Below are 25,238 nucleotides of genomic sequence, written 5' to 3' on the forward strand. Positions count from 1 at the left end.
AACTAGGGCAAGCTACTCAGCCTCCATTTCTTCTTCTGTAAAATGGTACTAACAATACTTAATAGGATTATTCTCAGGATTAATCAAGTTATGAACGTAAAGCTGATGGTGAGCAATCAATAAGTGTTAGTTTTGAGTATTACTCATTATTTTCTCACACCTGATGCTCGTTATTAATGGTTCCCAAACATGCCAGGTCACTTTTCCGTGGACTTTTTTTTTAAAACAGTGTGGCCTTGGTTCTTGTATCTCTCTTTTCATGCGTAACAGCCCAAGCGCGGCCACCCTTCAGAGGGACGATCGGCTCAGACCTGGGATCCACTGATGCCAGCCCGACCGGCCGCGGGCCGGGGCGGTAGTGCGGGGCGTGCGCCTGGCGGCCGGGGCGGAAGTACCGGCGCACAGCGGAAGCGGCGACCCGAGCAGCCGAGCTCAGGTGGGTGCCGGAGGTCGGGTGCCGGCAGTTGGGCGCTCGCGGGGTTCCCCCTGGAGTCGGCACGCGGGCTGGAGAGGGGGGCACGGAAGCCCCACACTGTGCCGCACGCTGCCGATTTCGATTGTCACTACCGGAAATTTAATTAAACCGGGAGCCATAAATCCGTGAACCTCTGGGGGCAAATTATAAGCGTGAGTGTGTGTGTGTGTGTGTGTGTGTGTGTGTGTGTGTGTGTGCGCGCGCGATGGCGCTCTGGGAAGTGAACAGAATCACGGGTGGAAAAGGTAGCTTTTTAAGAGGAAGCAGAAAACATCACAACTTTATGCTTCTTCCGTGATTCACAGATGCCCTGCTTCGGATTTATTCGAGTTTTATGAAGTGGTAATATAATCTCGACTGGCTGAGATGACTGCCTTTTTAAATAAATATTTTTGAGCAACCATGTTGACCTTTAATTGAGGGCTGAAAGGTTTAATCGTGGGTGCTGGCAGGAGCACTGTGAGTCCTGGGGCTCTCTGGACTTCCTGTCTGCCTTTGTTGGGCAAAAGCAGCCCTCTGGGTGCTGAACCATGAGAGAATAAATCAGAGACTGTACAGTTCTCAAATACTTAGCCTTGTCAGTCACCCCTGACAAATATCCCTCATACAATTTTTTAAACTAAGTCCAGAGTTACAAAAAGTCCCTACTAAATTGCTACTAACATGAATAGGCAAGTGTCTGTTTCTAAGGCTGTTCTGTTGAAGAACAAGGAGTTTTTTGCCTGGCAGATCTTTATTCTTGTTTCTTAACAGAAAGTATTTTACGTCGTACTTTATATCTTAGAGCACTTAAATCCACAGTATGGCCCAGCTAAACCCCAAGGTTCTCAGCTCCTCCAGGACAGGGATAGTGTCTAAGATCTGTTATGCCCCCCACACTTTCTAGCACATTCCCCAGCATAAGCACGTCTCCTTAACCACACATTACCTTGGTTAGGCAGCCATGAGAGCCATGTCTCAGTGTGGGACTGCTAAAGATGAAGTGGCTATTAGAGGCCACAGTCTTCTCATTTACTAATTATCTCAGGAATACTGTGTGAAAATGCTTATGAAGCTGTCTACCAATATTTACAGCTGTATGCACTGAGATTTAAAACACTTGGAAAAAGAGGTGTGCCCTGGAAATACTGAGTGGTTATAGTAATATTGGGGGTAAGGCAGAACTAATCATGGTTCTGTGTGAAATGTCGTAGTCTAATAACCTGGGTCCTGTTCTGCTGAGGAATTGCCTGGAACCAAAAAGGTCCTGTTGTGAAAATTAAGGTTGGCAGGGCTAGTGTTTTAGAAAGGCAGACTCTGCAGAGTTTCTTTCTTCGTGCTTATTGTGGTCAGTAGTAGCTACCTGCCAAGGAAGGATCAATATTTTTATGTCTCCTTTATCGGAGGAAAATATGGCTATGTGGTTTTCTTTAGATGGATTGATGGCAGGTAAGGAAATAGGAGGATTTTCCAACTTGGGAATTTATTGGACTGTATTTCTATTTTATTCCAGATGCCTGGTTCTCACAGACTTTTAAGTACCCAGAGGCAATGTGGAAGTATGCCTTCAAAATAAGGGTTTTTTTTATTATTAAGGTTTTTGTATTTCATAACATGTGCATACTCCAGCTGGCTGATGCATTTAGTTACTCTAATGCCAGGGCTCAGGGTTTCACACGTAGCAGGACCTTGAAGAGATCTGGTACAAGTAGTACTTTTTTTTTTTATGTTCCTTATTTTAAATCTAATTTTGCCACTGCTTTATTCAAGGAGTGTACATCAGAGGAAGCCAAAAGCCAGCTGGAATAGTTCCTGCATGCAGTTTTAATATTGTTTGCAATTATTTTGAAGGGGAGAAACTATCTGGATCCAGGGATGTGTAGCTACACAGGTAGCAGGGACTAGGTGAGCTTCCTTCATCCTTCGCCTAGTATCACATAGCAAGTTTGAGAGACAAAATTATTTGAGGAAGAATATGCAAAGTGAAAGGTTTGGGCTAAGTTTCACGTAGATATTATTCCACATCCCTACCTTCCCATCTCAGTTACAGCCGCAGAGAACTGGAGGCATGAAAACATTACTCTCTTTTCATTCCAATCCTTACCCAAGATAAGATTTCCAGAGATAGAGGCAAATTCAAAATACCTTCTATTTTAAGAAAGGATTTCAGAGCATTTTACCAGTAATATCTAGTAATAACCATTTTACTGCTATAGGCTTCATCACTTTGGTATTGTATTATTTGTTTGTAAATCTTTCCCCTACCCAAGATGTGTCCTTAAGGGCAGGGAAAGTATCTTAATCACTTTTATATTTCTAGTATCTGGCATGGTGCCTGGCACATAACAAACACTCAGTACATGGTATAGAAGGGAGGCTGGATCTATAAGGAGTATGAAAGCATCACTGGGAATGCAACAAGGTAGAGAAAACAGTATAAAACAGTAACCTTTCAAGGAGCTACCAGTGCAGTTATAAATGCTGCAGTTACTAATGCCTCGATAAACAGCTTGGAGTAGGGAAGGGCATATTTGAAAATCTACAGATGGTCACCAAACTGCCTTCCAAAGAGATCTAGCCTGATCAGTTTGCATGGTCTTTGTTATACTGAATAGAGTATGCAAACTAAAAGGCCCCACCAGCCCCCTTTCCACTCTCTCTCAAGGCCTGCCATGCCCAGCTTCTCACCCAAACACCTGTTGAGTGAATATTTGAAAAGTATCCATTTGAAGGTATGCCAAATTATTAGCTTACCTAGGCCACTAATATCTTGATTTGGTCCTGCCTTAAGGATAAAGGACTTATGTTTGTTCACTATTTTAAGGCTAGGTTACCCAAATAATATTGAAGGAAACCCACAATCATCTTTTCTACTTTACTAACATTTCAAAAGAGTTCAAAGTTGACAGCTTTGTGTATTGTAATAGGGCAGGCATGTGGTATATGCTGCTTCCTTCTGTTGCCAATGGAATTTCAACAGAAACCAGAATGTTACTACTGGAAACAGATGAACTTCCTCTCATTGTTCCTGTACTTTTTCATATTAATCATGAAATAATGGGGAAGTGGCTTCTACTTTAGTCAGAGGGAAGGACATAAGACTGAATAATTTTTTAAACTCTTTTCTTCTTAAAACATGTAGTTCTTCTAGTCAGCCAAGAGAAAGGATACTGTTATTTAATAGAAATTTAGTCAGCCAAAGCATCTTAGGATATAGACTGGAAAAAAAAAATGAGAGAATTCTAAACTCAGCTCTGTTTCTCCAAGTTCGAAAATAAAGTTAATCTGTATCATCTTAGATTTAGAGATCAGAACCTCTTTCTTATAGTAAAAGAATTCTGCCATCCGAAGCTGAGAGTTTTCCTCATTCTCTCCATCCTTAAATGAAATCTTAAACAAAATGTGATATCTGTTATTCAGTATACTCTGAGGATTCATGTATAAAACTTTTTGAGACTTTTTTTGGAAAAAGGGGGTTGAACTTGGAGGTCCCTTGTAGTTCTGAGAATTCTGTATTGGTCTCATCATACATAAAAATAGGCACTGTTCAAAGAGAAATATAGAGAAAAAAATTGCAGTATAAAAAGCTTTGGTAAAACAGTTTCTTTATCCATAAAGCAAGGGAAATCTCCAAAGTGTCTTGGCATCCAGTTCCAAAATATTAAGATTTTTCTATCAGTGACAAGTTTTAAGTAACAGAATAGGACTCAGAGAATTGCAGAATCTCACATAACTGAGGGTGGCTGAGGCATGACCTCAAGAGTGGATAGTTCCCAACATTCAGGTATTAGTGTCACAAGTCCAAAGAAATGCTGGATTTAATATCTCAAATGTTCCAAAGTCATTTGCTACAAAATGGCTAAAAATGAATGAAGCATCTTTCAGGTCTTGTGTGGTCATGTGGATAACGCGCCTCTTAGGCAAGATGAATTGGAAATGGTGGAGTATTAGTGACAAATGGAAGGCATTGCCTGGGTGGATGGAGTTTGAATTGCAAACAGTTACTTTTGGAAATGAAGTTGTGTGCTTTTTAAATAGCAAGGAAACTGGCATTACTAGCTGGGCACAATAAGACTAAGATGTTTTAATGAAATTGCCTTCTTTCTGGGTCAGTATTAAGTATCAGATATACCTTCAAAGGGAATGGGTTATTTTGGTTAAGAAGGATAATGTGGAGAGGAGTCTGCATAATTCCTTATGTACTTTGTTCCCATCCCTTGAACTAGCATGATTTTGCCGTCATCTGAAATGCTATCTTTATGGAATGAGGGAATTTTCAAATTGGTTTTTAAATTCTATTAAGCCCTCATGTATGATATAACCCAACCACATTATTCAGGCTTTCTTGGCTTTCAGCTTTGCAGCCATTATGTCTTTTTTTTAACATCTTTATTGGAGTATAATTGCTTTACAATGGTGTGTTAGTTGCTGCTGTTTAACAAAGTGAATCAGCTATACATATACATATATCCCCATATACCCTCCCCGTTGCGCCTCCCTCCCACCCTCCCTATCCCACCCCTCTAGGTGGTCACAAAGCACCGAGCTGATCTTCCTGTGCTATGCAGCTGCTTCCCACTAGCTATCTATTTTACATTTGGTAGTGTATATATGTCCATGCCACTCTCTCACTTCATCCCAGCTTACCCTTCCCCCTCCCCGTGTCCTCAAGTCCATTCTCTACATCTGCATCTTTATTCCTGTCCTGCCCCTAGGTTCATCAGAACCATTTTTTTTTTTAGATTCCATATATACGTGTTAGCATACTGTATTTGTTTTTCTCTTTCTGACTTACTTCACTCTGTATGACAGACTCTGTAGGTCCATCCACCTCACTGCAAATAACTCAGTTTCATTTCTTTTTATGGCTGAGTAATATTCCATTGTATATATGTACCACATCTTCTTTATCTGTCTGTGGACACTTAGGTTGCTTCCATGTCCTGGCTATTGTAAATAGAGCTGCAATGAACATTGTGATGCATGTCTCTTTTTGAATTATGGTTTTCTCAGGACATATGCACAGTAGTGGGATTGCTGGGTCATATGGTAGTTCTATTTTTAGTTTTTTAAGGAACCTCCATACTGTTCTCCATAGTGGCTATATCAATTTACATTCCCACCAACAGTGCAAGAGGGTTCCCTTTTCTCCACACCCTCTCCAGCATTTATTGTTTGTAGATTTTTTGATGATGGCCATTCTGACGGGTGTGAGGTAACACCTCATTGTAGTTTTGATTTGCATTTCTCTAGTGATTAGTAATGTTGAGTATCCTTTCATGTGTTTGTTGGCAATCTGTATATCTTCTTTGGAGAAATGTCTATTTAGGTCTTCTGCCCATTTTTGGATTGGGTTGTTTGTTTTTTTGATATGGAGCTGCATGAACTGCTTGTATATTTTGGAGATTAATCCATTGTCAACTGCTTCATTTGCAAATATTTTCTCCCATTCTGAGGATTGTCTTTTTGTCTTGTTTATGGTTTCCTTTGCTGTGCAAAATCTTTTAAGTTTCATTAGGTCCCATTTGTTTATTTTTGTTTTTATTTCCATTTCTCTAGGAGGTGGGTCAAAAAGGATTTTGCTGTGATTTATGTCATAGAGTGTTCTGCCTATGTTTTCCTCTAAGAGTTTTATAGTGTCTGGCCTTACATTTAGGTCTTTAATCCATTTTGAGTTTATTTTTGTGTATGGTGTTAGGAAGTGTTCTAATTTCATTCTTTTACATGTAGCTGTCCAGTTTTCCCAGCACCACGTATTGAAAAGCAGCCATTATGTCTTAATAGTACTGAACATTGTTGCACACTCTGAATTCAGAATATGCCTCTGCCCTAGGCCAGATGCTGAGTCAGTATATTTAAGGTTGAGGATAAGGGGAGGGTTACAGTGTGTGCAAGCCCCACTGTGTTAACAAGAATTAGTCCAGAATCCCCTTTGGACCCCTGGGTGCTAGAGGGAGTATATAGTAACAGTATATTACTGTTCTTTTTTTTGTGTGTGTGGTATGCGGGCCTCTCACTGCTGTGGCCTCTCCCGTTGCGGAGCACAGGCTCCGGACGCGCAGGCTCAGCAGCCATGGCTCACGGGCGCAGCCACTCCGCGGCATGTGGGATCTTCCCGGACCGGGTCGCGAACCCGTGTCCCCTGTATCGGCAGGCGGACTCTCAACCACTGTGCCACCAGGGAAGCCCCTATATTACTGTTCTTGATCAGCATCTTCATTTTATTTTTCTTAGCTGAATGTTTTTTTGGAAACCAACCCCGTTACCAAGTAGACTCCTCTGAAGCAATGATCTGGAAAATGTGACTGCTAAGGTCCAAAGATTCTAAAACAAACTCTTGCTTACTCTGAAGATTCCTCCTCCCTTTCATTTCACATTTGTCAGCTTGCTATAGGTCTAGGCAAACACAGCAGCACTTCTGGACATGGAGGAGAATGCCAAGATGATGAGGGTCTGCCATTAAAAATCATTCTTTAAATGTGTCCATCAATAAGAAAGAAACACATTATTCTTCCTTTTCGGAGGCACTTTTCCATCTCAGATGCTCAAACAGTTGCAAGATCAGTGTCCAGCCACCCTAATGTCGCCTCCCCCATTTTCCTGCTGGGTCTTTTCTGATGCCAAGGCTTCCCAGTTATGACTGAGGAGCTAGAGAAGCGAGTTTGCAAAGAGCAAGCCCGTTTACACTTCTGCCCAGATCTGTGTATGAATGTTGGTCCTCTTTTAATGGCCTAGCATTTTAGACTCCTACAGGTAACTACTTCCAAGCCTTTCTTTGGAGACCTTTGACGTCTTGAGTTATTACCATGGCATTTCTTCTGTATGTGGTTTCCCCTTCTCTGATCTGGAAGATATTTAAAAAGCAGAGCCTACGTGCAGAGTTTCTCCTAGTCTCTAAAACGACAGAACAGGACGGGGGTTGTATTTCCATTTTACAGTTGATGAAACAGGCTTAAAGAGATGAGGAACTGCCTAGCATCAGAGAACAAATTAGTGGAATTGCCTGCCTTTGGGGTTTATATTTATGAAATCTGCACACAGAAATGCACCCAGGAATTCAAACATGCTGAATTCCAACTGAAACTCTGTAAGAAAGAGTAACTTTAAAGCTCTAGATGAAGAATCATACCATTTGTGCTTAATTCCCCTGACGAGTTCATGGGAACTATGTTCATTTAAATTTACTTTGACCTCTCTATACAATTTATTCAAAAATACTTTGGAACAAGTTTTGTCTTTAAAGATTATTAATAAATCCAACTTTACCACTGCCTAGGCAGCTTCTGTTTTGATGTACAAGGGTTGGGTTGAAGATATCATTGGTAAAATAATAGTGGTACTGAATTTTCTCTTCCTTGAAAATATAAAGGCAAGTATTGGGAAGGAGCAACTGGAAGGGAAGTGACTTTTGTTCAGAACCTATCAAGGGGAAACCTCTACCCCTTGCAAACTGAATTTCAGTATCCTGTTCTGTAACTATGTGAGACCTGAGTAAGGTAAGCCAATACCTGGTGCCGAGGTATTTGCTGGTCTAGGTATTCAGTCTTAGGAGAAGATAAATATGCTGCGTCTTTAATCAGTGATATCATGTCTTAGGAATTCCTATTTAAGTAATGTTCACAATCTGAAGTTTTCAGCTATTTCTGTTTGAAATATTTTTCAGTTTTGCAATTCCCTATTTCTGAGACTATTATGCCTAGAGTTTTAAATCTTCCTTTTGGAGCCAGTAAAAGCACATTTCAGTCAGTAGAAACATCATCATTATCATTATTAGTAACAATACCTTATTTTTTGTATTATTTAGTAATAAATAGTTAAGCCTTATTTCTCTATTCTGCTTTTTAACTTATACAATGATTTTTACATTTATTATCTCTTTTTAAGACACCCAACCAAATTTTGCTTTTACTCTTCTCCCCTACCCCACTGCCTCCATCCTCAGAAATATCCCCTTTTACTTAAGATGTGAAATTAGGCAAGAGTCAGACAAGGTAGTTCATTTTAGGGGTAGGCATTGGTTGGCAGGTTTCATTCTTTTGGAGCAACATGAGACGCATCTCATCTGATTTGTGGTAGCTTCTTTGACTACCCCTATTCTAGTCCAAGCCCTTATCACTCTTTTTGACAGTGGGCCACTCCCCTCTTTCTGGAGACACTTTCTCCTGTTGGCTTCCATGATGGCCCACTTTTCTGATTTTCCTCCTACCTCACCACCCTTTCTACCTCCTTTGCTGGCTCCTCTCTACCCAACTTCTGATGTTGGATAGCCTCAGAGATTTGTCCTGGGTCATCTTCTTTTTCTCTGCTATTTAGATGGTCTCATGATCTCAGGTGTAATTACAGCCCTTAAACTGAGGGAGTCTCGAAATTTTATCTTCAGCCCTGGTTTCTCTCCTGACTACCAAACCTGTACACGCGACTTTCTGCTTGAGTCTCAGCTTGTCCCTCACTGAGCTCCCAGACCCATACATCCCTCAATCTGTTCCTGCCTCAGCTGCCATTTTAGTAAATGGCCCTCACCCAGCAGCTCAAAACCAAAACTAGAATAGTCCTTACTGTCATTTTTAATTCCTCATATCCAGTTCATTGGCAGGTCCTTTTGGCCCTGTCCACACCACCCTCCTTTCTCACCTGGACTACGGCAGTAGCCCCTAACTGGGTCCCTGCTTCCACTCTTGACATCCATTCTCATACAGCATTAAAGTCATCTTTTTAATATGTACATGAGGGACTTCTCTGGTGATCCAGTGGTTAAGACTTCACCTTCCAATGCGGGGGGTGAGGGTTCGATCCCTGGTCAGGGAGCTAAGATCCCACATGCCTCGTGGCCAAAACACCAAAACATAAAACAGAAACAATATTGTAACAAATTCAATAAAGACTTTAAAAATGGTCCACATCAAAAAAAAAATCTTTTAAATAAATAAATATAAAATGTACATGAGACCCATCACTTCCCTCCTCTAAATCTAACTGTGTGAAAATAGAACCTCAGTTCTCTAACATCGCCTGTGAGGCCTTAGGTGATCCAACCCCCACTGATGTGTCTCCTCCACTCTTCCCCTTGCTTACTGTGCTTTAGCCACATGGTCCTTTCTGTTTCTTCCACTAAGTCAAGGTTGTCCTTACCCCAGAGTCTGCACTTACTGTTCCCTCTCCCCAAAATGCTCTTCCTTCAGATCTTTGTACCTTCTCAGCCTTTAGCCTCAGCAAAAATGACACCTGCTCAGAGCATTTTATTTAAAGGACCTGCCTTAGTCACCATCACATCACCTTGTTTCACTCCCTCCCCTCCGCTTACCACTGTCTGATGTTGAGAGACATAAAAGAGTCTCTTTAACTTCCCTATAATATGGACCCCATGAGGCCAGGGACCTGACTTTTCTGTTCACCACTGAACCCAGTACCTATGAGTATCTAAGACATGGAAAACAGTAGGTAATTGTTGAATGAATGATCTCATCCCACACCTGGATTTTCATAATTGAACTCTTTCCCGTCACCATTCTTCTCTCCTTTGCAGCCATCCTGCTCGCTGCTGCCAGATCAATCTCCTAAAACACCGATTTTATCACATCACTCTCGTTTAAAACCCTTCATTGGCTCCCATCCAAAAGGCCACAGCATTCCTACTTCATGCCTTTGTGTCTAACCCGGGCTTCGGAATGCTTCCCCTTTTTCTACGTATCGAAATCCAACATGATTTAGGATCCTTCTCTCGTGAAACCACTTGCAATCTCAGCCCACAGTACTCTTCCTTTCTCTTATGACATTTAAAGTTGCCCATTGGATGTCGCTGTTGTGATCTCTCTTGTATTTATATTGTTTCAGTGAGGAATTTAACTCCCTCCTCCTGAATCTGCTGGAGTACATCTCTCTATAATTCTTGTTGCTTGTATCCAGAATGTGGAGTTGATTTCTCCATGTGAGAGTTTTATTTGGAGGGAAAGAAATGGACTAAACACCAGACAGGATGAAGAAAAAGCAATAATGGCTTATTTTGCTAAGAATTTGAAGCGGTGGGGGGGGGATATGGGGGCAGAGTGTATGTACCAAGTGATGGATATGTAAATGCCATATACCTTCAGTGAAATTATAATCTTACTGGTTAGGCCAGACCCACACTTCAAATAGTTAGAAAACTTTTGCACAAATCAGTGTGTTGAATGCAAATCAACAGAGCACCCATTGCATTCAAACAGTGTAGTAGAGACATCCAGATACTTGGAAACCCCACAGTCATGGTAATAATTTAAAAAAAAATAAAAAGGGGTTTTGTCTGTAGGAACTCATATGACCAGTCATTCCTTTCTGGGACTGATTCTCTACAGGCTTCTCTGCCCCCCATGTGGTAAACCTGTTGGCACTGAAGCCTGGAAGTAGAAGCTGCAGGGAATGGAGTGGACATGCAGGGTATGTCTGCTCAGGGTTTCATGTGTTATGTGGGATCAAATCAGCAGTCCAAATGCATAGCCAGGCGAGGCTGTGGTGATCATTTCACAATGTATGCAAATATCAAATCATTATGTTTTACACCTGAAACTAATATAATGTTATGTTATTTTTAAAAAAAAGAAAGAATGAAGCTGAGCATGAGGCCATGTACAAGTGGGCCCACAGGTGGGTGGTGAGCTGGGGATCCTTGTTGTAATATCATGTCTGAGTTGGTGCTACCTCCTTGGCAGTTCCCCTGGCCGGGTACCCTGACTGCTGTGGCTGAGGTGCTGAAAAAGCGCCTGAGATCTCACGCACGCAGGAAGTGAGGGCCCCGCCCCAGGTTGCCTTCCACCCCCTACCCTCTGTTTCTGTTCTGTAGCCTAATTCTAACCCTGCTTAGCCCCTTGGAATTGACACCTCAAAGTATCTGCTCAATTTGCAGCTTTGATTGTGTCTCTATATGCTGCGTGTCCTTGTCACTCTTGGCTCCACACTTGGACCCAAGATCCTAGGGTAGGCTCTCACTTGTTTGGGAGAGAGGGAGGTTTGGACACAGCTGACTGACCAAAAGCATATAAGACCACTGAGGAGGCATCATTTGTCCCTGTTTCCCTGGATTAGGTAGAGCCCAGTGACCCAGATGAGTCCCCTAAGAGCAACCTCACCTCATTACATAAACTTTCAGTAATCTAAAATAATGGATTTTGTTCCCAAGAGAGGGATGTGTTGTGTGTGTGTGCACGCGCATGTGTTTCTAGTCATTGTGTAAAAATAGGAATGCTGTACTTAGATGGTAAAGAATGTGAAATGGAGCACTTAACATCTCACATGGCATAAAGGACGGGACGGAAGCCCTGAGCCTCTCTTTCTGGAACACAGGTTCAGCGAGAGTGACGGTAATAGTGTTTGGTTAATGTCCGCTCAGCATTAAATTTACATTGTATTCTTGTGAAGAAGCTCCAACATTATCTGTTAATAATGAAGGCAGTACCTGAGTTTATATAAACTTTCTGATTTTGCACATGAGCTAAGAACACTGCAGCTTGCTGATGAGGGATCATATGAGCTTGGAGATTTGGTGTGCTCAAGGACTCTTCATATGAATAAAAATTCTGGTCAGTGAAGGTCAGTGTCTCTACTCAAGCAAGAACAATGTTGTTTCCCTTCTAATGAGACACACACAGCATTTGAAGAATCCAAGAACCCCACATAAGTGATGTGCAGCCATAGCCTGGGCGGCTCCTCATGCAAGAAATGAATAATCCTTAATAAAGGCTCAAATGACCCTGGCTTCCTTCTATGCAATAATCAGTTGTTTTAATGGTATGTCCTTCAGTGCTTCGCAGGGAAAATTCTATATCTTGCTTCAAGGAGGGCTGAATTGGTCCAGTGAGTCCTCCTCCATGTTGTTATTTGATTCTGCCATAAAGACCACTGAAGTCGGCCTCAGTTTTGTTGAAAAGCCAGCATTCCCTTTCTCTTTCAGGGTGATCCATGCCTCTGAGCGGCAGTGGACTTGAAACAGCAGGAGTCACCATCTTTATTGTTAGGCTGTGGAATTTGTTTTAGGCACATTCTAAATCCAGTGTTATGCTTTTTTTTTTGTCTGTGACAAAGGTGACCCAATTGTGCTTCTTTGATATTATGAACACATCTCTTTTTGCTCATATCACAGAGGCATGTAACAAAATACAGAGGATAAAATTGTGTCTTTGTGTATAGTAAGGACACACACTTCATGACTAAATTCAGTGACATAATCAAAATGGTGCTGTCCTCCCACAGTCATGAGCCAACAGGCATAGACCACCTTTCAGAGTATTTCTTATAGTGCTGAGATACTGTTCAAAAATAATAGAACTAATGAAAATGTCACATTGTCAGCGTAGCCAATATTAAGATTTTACTTCAAGAAAGCATGATGGGGTGACTGTGACATTGACAGCAGTGGTGTTAGGGTTTGGGGTGTTCCAGTTGGAGTGTATCATTTTTCATTTTACTTTTTATTTCTAGAACAAAGTGAACTCCAGTGTTCAGAACTTTAGCCATAATATCTTATTTCTGCCTAGGAGAGGTATGGGAATTCTTTTTTGTATCAGACTCTAATATAATTTTATAATACAGTGCCAACAAAGAAATAAGTTAATTTAACAATATGGTAAAACGCACGTGTCCTCGTGCGCTAGAGCATTTGGAAAATATGCAGGTAGTAAAATTGCATAATGCTAATGCATTTCTCAGTAAACAAATGTGCCATGTTTAAGTGATTAAATACATATTTAAAAAAGGAGAAATAGAGACTAACATGGAAAAGAGAACTAGTTTTAAACAAGATGGTTGTGGCATCTCTGAAGACTTTACTTAGCTTTTTGGGTTGGTTGAACAAGTATTCTAGCAAATCTGGAAAGAAGAGCAACTCTGTTTACTCTGACAGGTTTTATTTGTCTTGGTTGCAACCAAGACCACATGCTGTGTTTCGTCATGTTGGAAATACTGAAGCAGATTTCCATTGTGAATGTGAATTTTTTTTTTTTTTAACAAAAGCCTTAACACCTCAGTCTCAACTCAGTTAGGTGAAAGCAGTAAGTTTTCCATTCCTTACCAGCCTGACATCAATAAATCTTAAATCCCTCCACCAAAAGCACACAGCTGCCGTTCACTGTCCTGGTTGTAACCTTAGGTCACTGCCTTAGATAGCCTGCTCTTTCTCATTTCCAAGAGCTATCTTTCTACCTTTACTCTCACAAAACTGATTTTTAAAATTTTCTTTCTCCTTCATTTTATACAATTTCTTTAACTTCATACCCTAGGAGGGTGTGCCACTGTTGGCGTAAGGCCTTGCCAAAACCAACGATGCAGAAATTTCTACCTGTCGTAAACATGGCTAGCATTCCATTGATACTTCCCCTTCCTCCCGCTGCGGAGCACAGGCTCCGGACACGCAGGCTCAGCGGCCATGGCTCACGGGCCCAGCCGCTCCGCGGCATGTGGGATCCTCCCGGACCGAGGCACGAACCCGCGTGCCCTGCATTGGCAGGTGGACTCTCAACCACTGCACCACCAGGGAAGCCCTCCCCTTCCTTTATATCCTCTGTAGACAGAGCCATGTTTGGAAGCTATTGTCTCCAACCACATTCACCTATTGGACTGTTGGTTCTGCTGAATTTATGGAACATATGTATACCAGGGCTTATCACTTAGTTGAAAGCAGCACAGCATATTGTGAAATTGTTTAGATCCATTTTCCTCCTTAGAATAATGCTGGGTCCTTGCAAAATCTTTATCACATTCCTTTTTTATGCATTATCAGGACCATTTAGTTAGCAGGGAGATCCAGGGAGAAGTGGAAGACTAAGGATTTAAGAGAGAAGGAAAGATTATAGTTTTCACAGATCAGAATCCAATCCTTTTGTCCCGTCTTCCTTACTCTTTTTTGATATGGATTTAGTGCTTTTCTCTAAAGTCATATCATTCTGTTTGAAATGAGTTTAAAGCTAATCTTATGCTGAGAAGCCTGCTCACCAGTAGAGATTAGTACATAATTATTACAGGCACGCTCTCTGGAGCAGAGCAGGAGGAGATTCAAGGTGGTGGTGAAGGGGCTGGGACCAGCTGCAGCACCCTGGCCTGCATCTTGTGGACACCGTGAGGAGCACTGACTTTTAGTTAGGATATGAGATCCGCCCACATAGTGACTGCTGTGCACACTGAGTGTCTGATCAGGGTTAGAGGTGAGACTAAAGATGGAGGGAAAGGCTCACTCCAGTACTATTAACATTCGAACAACTATTTGAACACCTACTATGTACCGGGTTAATTGTAGATGCTCGGGAATATTGGGGTGAACAAGTGTCTGCTCCTATGGAACTCATGTTGTAGTAGAGGGGACATATAGGTAAAGAAATAATTTTAGATAGTGAAGGATAAAAGAAAACTGCAGCAAGATATGAGGAAGAAGAGTGGTGGACTGGCCCACATTGGTAAGGTAGTCACTAAGGCATCTCTAAGGAGGTGACATAAGCCCAGGCCAGATGAGAAGCTACTTAAGAGTTTTTCATGCAGAGGAACAGCAAGTACAGAAATCCTGATGAAGAAATGATCTTTGGTTATTCAAGGAACAGAAAGAGAATCTTTGTGCTGCAAGTTGCCAAGATAAGGGAGGGGAAACTGATAGATGAAGTTGGAGAGATAAAGAGAAGTTAAGAAATGAAGATATCAGGAATGAATTCATGCAAGGAATATTGATAAGTGATAAAGTCAACAGTGCATATGTGTTTTAAAAGTGAAATCATCATATCTGTAGTTTAAAGGACAAAGCTGGAGGCTCAGTAGAATACCTAGGAATAAGTAGGGTGTCTTATGTCGAGCAAAGTAGCAGGATGAGAGAGCTTCAAAGCCTAGTGTTTGACATGCTGCTATTACCAAGCTGTTCTTATTGGAATATCTCCAGTAGAAACACTAGTACATTTGTGGATGTTTTAAAAAATGATGACCATCTCCTTTTAAAATACTTCTTAGAAAAGCTGAGTAGATTTTTGTTTTTGACAGGTTGACTCAGCCTAACCTCCCCTATAAGTTCCTCTAAGGACAGCTCTGTGTTTCCCCACCTCTTGCAGCAGAGGGGCATAAATCTTGTAAGTAATAGCCTTAACCTTCAGGTACAGACTTGTGCTTCTTGCTTACTATCTCCTTTACCATGAAGGTGGCTGGGCATTGTTGAATGCTTACCTATAAGATAAGGTATCTCTGTGAATAAAAACCATTTCAGGAAACTTCCCACATTTTAGGGGACCATCAGGATGCTAGCAAAATCTGCAGGTGAAATTTAATTTTTTATTCTAATTAACAAACCCATGGAATTTGCTTACAGAAACCAAGTGATTAGACATACAACTAATCCATACATTTGGATTTTTTCCCATTCTAAATTCTAAATTTGGAATACAGTGAATATTGAGGCATCATGAAGACTTGCCAAACATCTTGGCCTCTCTGACACTCCTGGACACCAAGAAGCACATCTGAAGTCTTCAAATTCCATCATAGATTTGCAGCTTACTGTTTCTGTTATAAAGAGCAAAGTCTAGGGCACATAAGTTTACTGTCTCTTTTTCTTTTGGCAGAATTAAGATGCTCTGGTTTCAAGGAAATAGCATGCAACTTGCCAAACACTCCTTTCAACTGCTCTTGAGAAATCTATCTGCCTCCAAGACTGCTCTGCCTGTGCTAACCTTATTCACAAAGGTACAGAATAAAAAGTAAAATCACTACTTTAAAAACATAAAGGATTAAAATGTTGGGTGAAGAAAGTTGTACATTTAAGAAAGGGGAAAAATGTTGAAAGGAAAGCAATGGTATATATTTTCTTCAGACATGCTCCTCAATTTTTCAGTTCCAGTTACAATAGTGGTAACTCTTTATCCTACCCAGATACTTCATTGTGTCACTGTTATCAGGAGGTAAATTAATATATTTAATCGTCATCTGATCCATACATTGAAAGAAAAGCACTATCAGGTGTTTACAAGTGTATCACTTAGAAATATAGTCAACTCTTATTATTTGTGATAGTCATGTTCTATAAAGTCACCACAAACACTGAATTAGCAAGTACTGAACCACTGCTCCTAGGGCAAATATAGGGTTAGGTTCCTATGAGCTTCTGGTCACAACATTTTTGAACTGATCAATACATAACCTTGTTTTATGTGTGTTTCCGTTTAAAGGCATCTTATTTAACATATATTGTTGATTCATTAACACTGAGCTCAGGGCCAACAGCACTGTAACTTATGCCTGAACAAAGCTTATCTAACAAAGTATTTTCTCCGTAAGGCACATCACAGCCTTCTTATGCTTAGAAACATTGGACAGCACTTCAGCACTATGCTTGGGCCATTTTAAATTGCAAAATAACCAAGAAAAAGCACAAAAATGCAAAAAGAGTGGCACTAAGTAGAAAAGGACACTTGTTTACAGTATGAGAGCTGGAACAAGAAGGCAGAGCATCATCCTGTCCCACCTCAGCCAGAAATGTGCACTTTAAGCAACTCAAATTTTTCGCTGCTCTATGCACCTGCATGTCTGTGAATGACTACAAAAACTTGGGTATTGATTTTAGGGTTACAAATAAGTTTTAGCTAATAGATGAATTCGCAAATACAGAATCCACAAATAATGGACTGACTGTACTTATTTTCTTACCCCTAACACTGGTTTTAAGCTATAAAGCAAGGTTAAATTTTTAAGAGCTTTTTCCTCTAAAATTTATAAGACAAACATTATGGATTTCCTTTTGCTAGTTAACATTACTTTGTGTGATTTGTAATCAAAAAGGAAATAAAGTTCAGGGTAATAGAATTACCTTTAATGAATAATACTGCAATTCAAACAAAAAAGGTCTCTTGTTTGATAGATTTTTTTCAGATTTCAGACATTTTAGCAATTTGAATATATCTGACAGTTATCTAATAACAAAGTTTAAGTCTTTTAAAAATTTATTGAAAATAGTTAATCTTTACTTTTCATATTCATAAGTATATATTGCATTATTATGGAACAAAACTATTTCATCATTTGTGTCTACATATGAGAAATGTATGTGAAAATTAACCACAAAAATAAAATAATCCCTTAAGGCTAATGGTGCTCACTCAGCCTAACTATTCTGCACTATTTTTCAGTTTGAACAACAGCCAAGTTAGCCAAAAACATGTGCCAAAGCAAAACACACTAATCTTCCATTCAGCTTAAAATTTGTACCAAACCCTTCATTTGTGTCATTAGACATATAATAAGACATTATTCTCACCTCCCGGAGTTCACAGTCCTCTGAAAGAAAAAGTACAGTATCAGGTCTCTTTCAGTTATAAATAACAGAAAGTACTACCCAGAGTGGCTTAAACAAAAAAAGGATTTTATGCATTAGTCTGGTTTCAGGAGTAGCTTGATTCTGAGACTTAAGCACATTACCAGTCTCTTCAGCACTGCATTCTCTAGGTTAAATCAGTTCACACTCTGGCTCTTCATATGGATAACTGCAGCGATCCCAAGCCTCAGATCTCACATTTCAGGTATCTACAGAAACTCCAGCAAAACCCTCACACTATCCTTTGGCTCTGATTGGCCGATCCCTGAGCCATTTGTAGTCGAAGGGCTATGATGTGCTGGATGCCTCAGCCTAAATCAGGTGTTCCACCCCCGTTCAGGGAGGAGCCAGCCACATGCTGAGAGCAGTTCTGTAAGGCAAAATCACAGCATTCTTGCTACAAGAAAGGGGAATGGGTGGTAGACAGCCAACCCACCAAATGTCCACTACAATTCAGGGATAGGGTAAATAAGTGCTGTATTGGCACCACTGAAAATCCTAGACAAGGATGTACAAGTGTTCCAGACCACTGGGTCTTGTCATTTTTCAGCTCATAGATTTCTTTAAAATTTGATGACCTTTCCTCATAAAAATATATACAAACGTGATAATTTGCCCAGACTTCCATAGTCCCTGGGTTGTTTGTTTCGTTTTGTTTCTGGCTGCACTGCACAGCTTGTGGGATCTTAGTTCCCCAACCAGAGTTGGAACCCAGGCTCACAGCAGTGAAAGCATGGAGTCTTAACCACTGGACCACCAGGGAATTCCCGTTCTCTGTGTTTTAAAAAAATAAAATAAAAAACCTGATCCTAGCTCTACTAAAGTTTTTTTTTTATTATAAAAGCAAATAGTACCAAATTTGGTACTTCTGCAATTTCACTGGTTCTTGTTTTGCTTTTAAGATCCTCTCTTGACTTTTTGAAACTTTCTCAGAGAATTTTAACGTGGTTATCTTAAAAATCAAAGACTGGGTTTCCCTGGTGGCTCAGTGGTTAAGAATCTGCCTGCCAATGCAAGGGGACATGGGTTGGAGCCCTGGTCCGGGAAGATCCCACATGCCATAGAGCAACTAAGCCCGTGCGCCACAACTACTGAGCCCATGCGCCACAACTACTGAAGCCCACGTGCCTAGAGCCCGTGCTCTGCAACAAAAGAAGCCACCACAATGAGAAGCCCGTGCACTGCAACAAAGAGTATCCCCCGCTTGCTGCAACCAGAGAAAGCCCACCGCAGCAACAAAGACCCAACGCAGCCAAAAATAAATAAATAAATTTTTTAAAAGTCACAGACTATCCATAATCTATTTATCGATAATGCTAAAATAACATAATGAGCCCTGAAGCAGAAAAATACGGCCAGAAGGACCTTTCTGAAGGAAAACTGTCTTTTGATGATCCAGGTTCTTATTTCAAAATAAGGTGAGTTAAGCTGGAGGAAGGGCCTCCATAACAGCTCATCTTTTCCTGTCATGTTAAAAAGCAGGTTTTATATAAGCATCAGTAATGTTGAATCTATTTTTAGCTCATACAAGAGAACCTACAGTAGTACCTGTTCATTGAGTCAAGGCCTGAGAAGCCTTTAAAATCTGCCAGTGATCCACAGCATTCTCGGCAGACTTCTCCTCTAGATGGTTAGGGTGCAAACAACAACGGGCACTAAAACTCGCTTGCTCCTAAGGTGGAGAGTTAGTCTGGGAAACCTACTGCTGACACTTGTAATGAGAAAACTGACGAAACATTGAAGAGTTGGTACAATCATCACCCAAAGTAAAGAGATTTTTCCCTTTTAAAGATGGGACGATCACTATCTAACTCCATCCCAATGGGTTATTAGGAAAAACAGGCTTGGGAATCCCCTGGCAGTCCAGTGGTTAGGACTTTGCACTTTCACTGCCATGGGCCCGGGTTCAATCCCTGGTCGGCGAACTAAGATCCTGCAAGCCGTGTGGCGCGGCCAAAAAAAACAAAAACAAAACCAAAACACAGAAAAACAGGCTGGCAAATCTCAGTGCCCCCCAATCAAAACAGACTTTAAGACATTCTGGTGATGTCAGCCAGGCCTGGAAGGTGCTCCTGACCTAGGAAGGACAAAGCCCTAGGACTATAAATGATATGGAAAATAATGTTCCTAGATATCAATTAGATGAAGGCAGTAACAAAAAACTGTAAGCATCTAAATGTATTGTGTGTACATATATATACACACATATATGTGTAACAAATATAAGCATCAACATTTAGTAGATAGATTTATTTGTCAAGAAAAATCAAAACACAACTAAAAAATGCTGAAAGCCCATTTACCATGAAATACTAGCTATTTATAAGATTCTGTGGCAGTGTTTTGCTTTGGAAAATAAAACAGTATAACGTGGTAGAAAACTGTCCTTTAAAATAAGTATAATCTGCTTCTTGTGGTTTTTGTCAGGCTGAATGCCATTCTTTGGGTTTAATGGCTTTTTTCGTCCTGTAGGATCCGTGCCCCCTTTGTGATGAAGCCAAGGAAGTACTGGAGCCTTATAAAAACAGGGTAATATAATACAGTGTGGCTTTATGTATATGGAATAGATACTGTATGTAGTATAAAGTGTCTGCCTGGATCCTTTAAGAGATTGAATGATTTTTTCATTTAAATTTTCTTGAGAGAGATTTTAGTGCTGATTTCCATAAAAGTCATTACACCTAAGTGTTTTTCTCTGAGCAGTACTGGTTTTCTTACTCTGACTCTTAAAATGAGTCAAAGTTAACTAGCAGGTACAGCATTTGGGCCTTCTGTTAAGTTTTTGTCCCTATTCCTTTTATCTTATGTTGTCATTTCCATGAAAGTGTTTTCCTGTAGCAAACCATGACACCTTTCCCAATCTTACAGCCAAAACATGTCTTTCTTGATTCTCAGGCAGCTTCCCAGTTGGGACATTGTTTATTTCATTGGGAACTGAGTAGTACCTGGATGCTGAACCTAACAGATGTAACAGAAAAGTAGCAAAATTAGGGAATGTAAAGAAATCAATCAGGTTATGGAATTCAGGGTCATTAGCTGACTGTGGACCTCAAACAACAACAGTAAAAACCTCTCAGCATTAGAAGCAGTCTGGGGATCAGTTTGTCACTACAGCCGTTGCGTTGTTCCATGTTCTCTGAAATCTAGAGCTTTAGTCTCTCTCTGTTTCAGTTTATTTTACAGGAGGTGGACATCACACTTCCAGAAAACTCTGCTTGGTATGACAGATATAAATTTGACATCCCCGTCTTTCATTTGAATGGCCAGTTTCTGATGATGCATCGAGTAGACGTCTCAAAACTTGAAAAACAGCTCCAGAAACTTGAGCAGCAAGGTGCGGGAGGCTGATGAACGCCCTCAGGATTTTCCACCCTCTCTGTCCAGAACTCATTTTCCTGAGGAAATGACTGTGGCCTCATGCTCCTTTTGCCACTTTCACACAGCTCTAAGGATGTTCTGAACTCAGTGGTGCCAAATAAATGGTAATATTCCTCTTGTGATTAATGGAAGTACCAATGTGGGAACTGTTTACCTGTTGGCATTTTATAAAATAAGAGGAGTGTGTTGGCAGGGAGGGGATGATGGAAGGCGGGAGAAATCTACTTGTTTTATTTATTTTTCTCCTTTGTATTAGTATGGAAGCATTTCACATTCACTGGACAGAGCCGTTTATAGGAAAAATGCTCTGTGACCCTGTTGCTGCCCTAAGGGCTTAACTTTTTTTTTTTTTTTTTTTTTTTTTGCTGTATGCGGGCCTCTCACTGTTGTGGCCTCTCCCGTTGCGGAGCACAGGCTCCGGACGCGCAGGCTCAGCGGCCATGGCTCACGAGCCCAGCCGCTCCGCGGCATGTGGGATCCTCTCGGACCAGGGCACGAACCCGTGTCCCCTGCATCGGCAGGCGGACTCTCAACCACTGCGCCACCAGGGAAGCCCAGGGCTTAACTTTTTAATGAAAGAATAAATGTTCTTCCACTTGGTAGATAAAGTGAAATGTGAATTGTTAATAACTGTGCACAGTCAATAAAAGGATGTTTTAACAAATACATCTGCATGAAGTCTATCTCAGAGGAATTTAATAATACCTGTTTAAAATTAGAGCTCTTTTTTTTTGGATAGAAGAGAATAATTATCCTAGCCAAAGACACTTCGTTTGAGAAAAACAAAAGACTTAAACCCCAAAATGTATATAAGAATCTCAACGTGCTTTACAGGTAGTCAGTAAAGTGATTTGTAATATTTGAGTACTGCCTTTGATAGTTTTTCAGTTATCATCAATTGAGTTAATTCAGCTATTTTTAAGACAGTGGTTCTATCAAGTTTTAATATCTTGGGGAAAATTCACATCTGACCATAACTGAACAGATATGTCATCTAAAGAAAAAATATTCTTCACCATTTTATGTAAAGTATTAAAAATGTAGTTGTGTACTCTTATTTGTATTTAGTCAGGTTCAGCCAATAGAGGAATGGATTCATTTAAAAACAAAACTGCCTTTTCCTCTTAAAATTGCATCATTGCAATTTCATCTGTAATGAAATTCTTTTGAGACCTATTTCAATGAATTTGGATAGTGTGATTCACTTAGCTAGTTTTTAATTTTATCAGTATGAGTTAGTCTTAGAAATTAGAGAATTTTAAAGCTAGCCAACCTTAGACATTGTTTAGTCCCGCCCCCCTCATTTTATACCTAAAGAGGACTCTGACATTCAGAGAGTTTCAGGAAGTTAGCTAAGGTCACACAGACAGTCAGATATCAGACCAGGTCTTGGCACCCATCCCAAATATCTTGTACTACCTGGGTTCCCTGCAGGGGCCTCGTGTTATCTCACGTAAAGCATTCTTAACCATTGTGGATCCAAATTAAGAAACAAATTAAGAAACAACTTTAAAAGCCCTCCAAAGTAACAATAGGAAAAAAAAAATCTTACAATTGAATGCCATTGTTTCTAATTTATAAATTTTTGGAACACATCTTATTTGATTTTGTAAATATTCATTGAGCCCTGTGGTAGGCAAAATTCTAGGGTGACCCCAATGAACCATTACCCTTGTATTCCCTCCCCTTTGAATATGGGTGGAACTTATGGATATGATGAAATATCCCTGCTGTGATTATGTTACAGTATGGGGCAAAAGGAAGATTATCCAGGTGGGCCTGGTCTAATTAGGTGAGCTCTTTAAAAGCAGAGTGTTCTCTCTCGCTGGTTGCAGAAGATGAAATCAAAGAGATGTGCTCCAGCTAGCCTGGAAGGAGGCAAACATGCTTCCTTCCATGTTGTGAACTGCCAACAAGCCAAGAAACTGTGGGCAACCTCTAGGAGCTGAGAGTAGTTCCTGGCCAACAGCCAGCAGGAAAATGGAGACCTCAGTCCTACAGCTTCAAAGAGATGAATCCTGTCAACAATTAGTGATCCTAGAAGAGAACCATGAAACCCAGGTGAGAATCACAGCCCTGGCTTACATCTTGGGTTCAGCACAGTGGGAATTTGATCAGAGAATCCAGCCACACCACGCCTAGACATCTGATCTGCAGACTCCATGAGATAATAAATGTGTGTTATTTCAAGCTGCTAAGTTTATGGTAATTTTTTTACACAGCAGTAGAAAACTAATAGAAGTCCCTACAACACTGAAGGTGGTGGGAGTATAAAAATGAATAAGGCACAGTCTTTGTCTTAGAGACACTCACTGTCTTGGGCAGCGGAGAGAGGAAAGTTAATAAAGCACTACAACAAAGTGCTGTGAGAGCTGGAGCTGAGACATGTAAAAAATGGTACAGCAGCCAGATGAGGAAAGTGGCAGGAAGGCATCATAGAAAATTAGACTTAAATTAGGTGAAAAATAAAAGAGTGTGGAAGGGAATGGCATATTTAGAAAATGTCGGGTGGCTTTGTGTAGCTGGAGTGAAGGTGAAAGGAGTGAAGAACATGAGACTGATAAGAAAGATAGGGGTTCACATTGTGAAGGACCTCAGGTAAGGTGGTTTTTTTCCCTGCAGCAGTATCCTCCCTTATTTTCTGCCCTCATCCAGAGTCAGCCCTTCTGTCTCCTGATTCCTCAGAGGTATCTGGCCTCTCTATTCTAGCCTTTCTCAGTCTTTCTAGTCCTCAAGCCTGCTAAGCTCAGAAGTCCCCCAGTAGCCCTTCAGGACATTCACATCTTCAATACAATCAGGAGTGAGAGGGCCATAGACAAGATCGCCCTCTTATGTATCTTGGCACTGTGTGTTCCTTTCTTCCTGCTCCAGACAGCTTGAAAGCTACGTGGGCTGTGTCCTAGGATTGTTGATCAGAGAGTTTCAGGGTCTGCTGAGCTAAGGAGGAGAGAATCCATTGGTTCCCTTCAGAAATCAGGGCTGGCCAGAGACGCTGTAGGTTTGTTTTTTAGAGCAATTCTTGCTTGAGTATAGCCATGTGGTCATAGGTGTGTAGGATGTACACAGACTTCATCCAAACAACACATTTCTGACATTAGAATTTCAAACAAGCAAACAAAAATCCTCCACAAACTTAACAGGGTGTTAAAACTAAAGTGTTGGCTGAGGCACCAAGACACACAAGGTGCTACGTTCCAAAGGAAATACTAGATCACATAAGGACTGCTGGATATTTGGAGGATTTTTTAAGAGAAAAATGTGCTCTCACCTCTCACCAAAGTAAAAGCTTGAGGTCATGTAATGTCAAGAAAAAGGGACATGAGTGGAACTCATCAGAAAGCCTAATGTATGTCTCTGGGTAGGAAGAACCTGGTGGTTTAGCTCCCTTCTGGAAAATCATGTGAAAGAAGAGCTTGCGAGCACTTCTGGTGCAGAGCGAAGGAGGGAGTCTGCTGCCCTGAGTTTGTCCAAGGAAGAAGGGAAGAAAGGGAGTGTGTGTGTATCTTCATGGATTGATGTGTGCCAAACGGGAGAGAGGGCTGGCTGGGGAGAGCCTTGGGTGCGGGCAGGCCTCGGAAGAGGTGAAGCAGAGCAAGACTGGCTCCTCGGGGTTGAGGAAGTAGGCGGCTGCTCAAATGGAGAGCGCATTTGCCTGAATCAAGGAAATGGCAAGTGAGACAACACCAGCTATGAGTGCAATCTCCAAAGAACCTGCAAAAGTCTCTGTGAAATGTGGTCTGCTTTAAATATTTCTCAGACCCAGAAAGCTGGAGGCCATCTTACAACTTCATCACTCAAGGGACCACACTCCTGCCCCTCCCTGCTTCTCCCACCTTGCCCCACCCCAGCCCCAGAAGGATCTTCCTCCTGCCAGGAGCAAGAAGAGAAAGACCTTCCCCTTCCACAGCTGCCCACCTGCAAGTGGCTTCTCACTGGGATAAGGGTAAGACTTAATTTTCAACCAAGTTCCACGTTGTATAACACGGGAATAGATGCACTAAACAGTATTTAGAGTGACCAAGGACTTTCTGTTGCCTAAGAATGCTCGAAACTGTCCTAACACTACCTAGTTTTTATTTTATCCTAGACAGAGTGAGAAAC

General features: G+C 41.0%; 1 protein-coding gene across 1 annotated transcript; it reads left to right on the forward strand.

The window, feature by feature from the left end:
* Positions 1–379: 379 nt before the first annotated feature.
* On the forward strand, positions 380–21,792 carry C3H5orf63 (chromosome 3 C5orf63 homolog). Its single transcript, XM_060006962.1, has 4 exons — positions 380–436; positions 16,015–16,135; positions 20,232–20,288; positions 20,931–21,792. The coding sequence occupies exons 2-4, from the start codon at positions 16,022–16,024 to the stop codon at positions 21,105–21,107; spliced, it is 348 nt and encodes a 115-aa protein (XP_059862945.1). The 5' UTR covers positions 380–436; positions 16,015–16,021; the 3' UTR covers positions 21,108–21,792.
* The last annotated feature ends 3,446 nt before the right edge of the window (positions 21,793–25,238 follow it).

The sequence above is a fragment of the Delphinus delphis genome, chromosome 3, assembly GCF_949987515.2.
Source record: "Delphinus delphis chromosome 3, mDelDel1.2, whole genome shotgun sequence".
NCBI classification, from domain to species: Eukaryota; Metazoa; Chordata; class Mammalia; order Artiodactyla; family Delphinidae; genus Delphinus; species Delphinus delphis.

What these genes read in the sequence shown, in the direction of transcription:
- C3H5orf63 (XM_060006962.1), top strand. Translation starts at nt 16,022, where the DNA reads ATGCTCTGGTTTCAAGGAAATAGCATGCAACTTGCCAAACACTCCTTT. An exon ending in TGCTAACCTTATTCACAAAG is followed by an intron (nt 16,136 to 20,231) that starts GTACAGAATAAA and finishes TTCGTCCTGTAG; the next exon opens with GATCCGTGCCCCCTTTGTGA. An exon ending in TGGAGCCTTATAAAAACAGG is followed by an intron (nt 20,289 to 20,930) that starts GTAATATAATAC and finishes TCTCTGTTTCAG; the next exon opens with TTTATTTTACAGGAGGTGGA.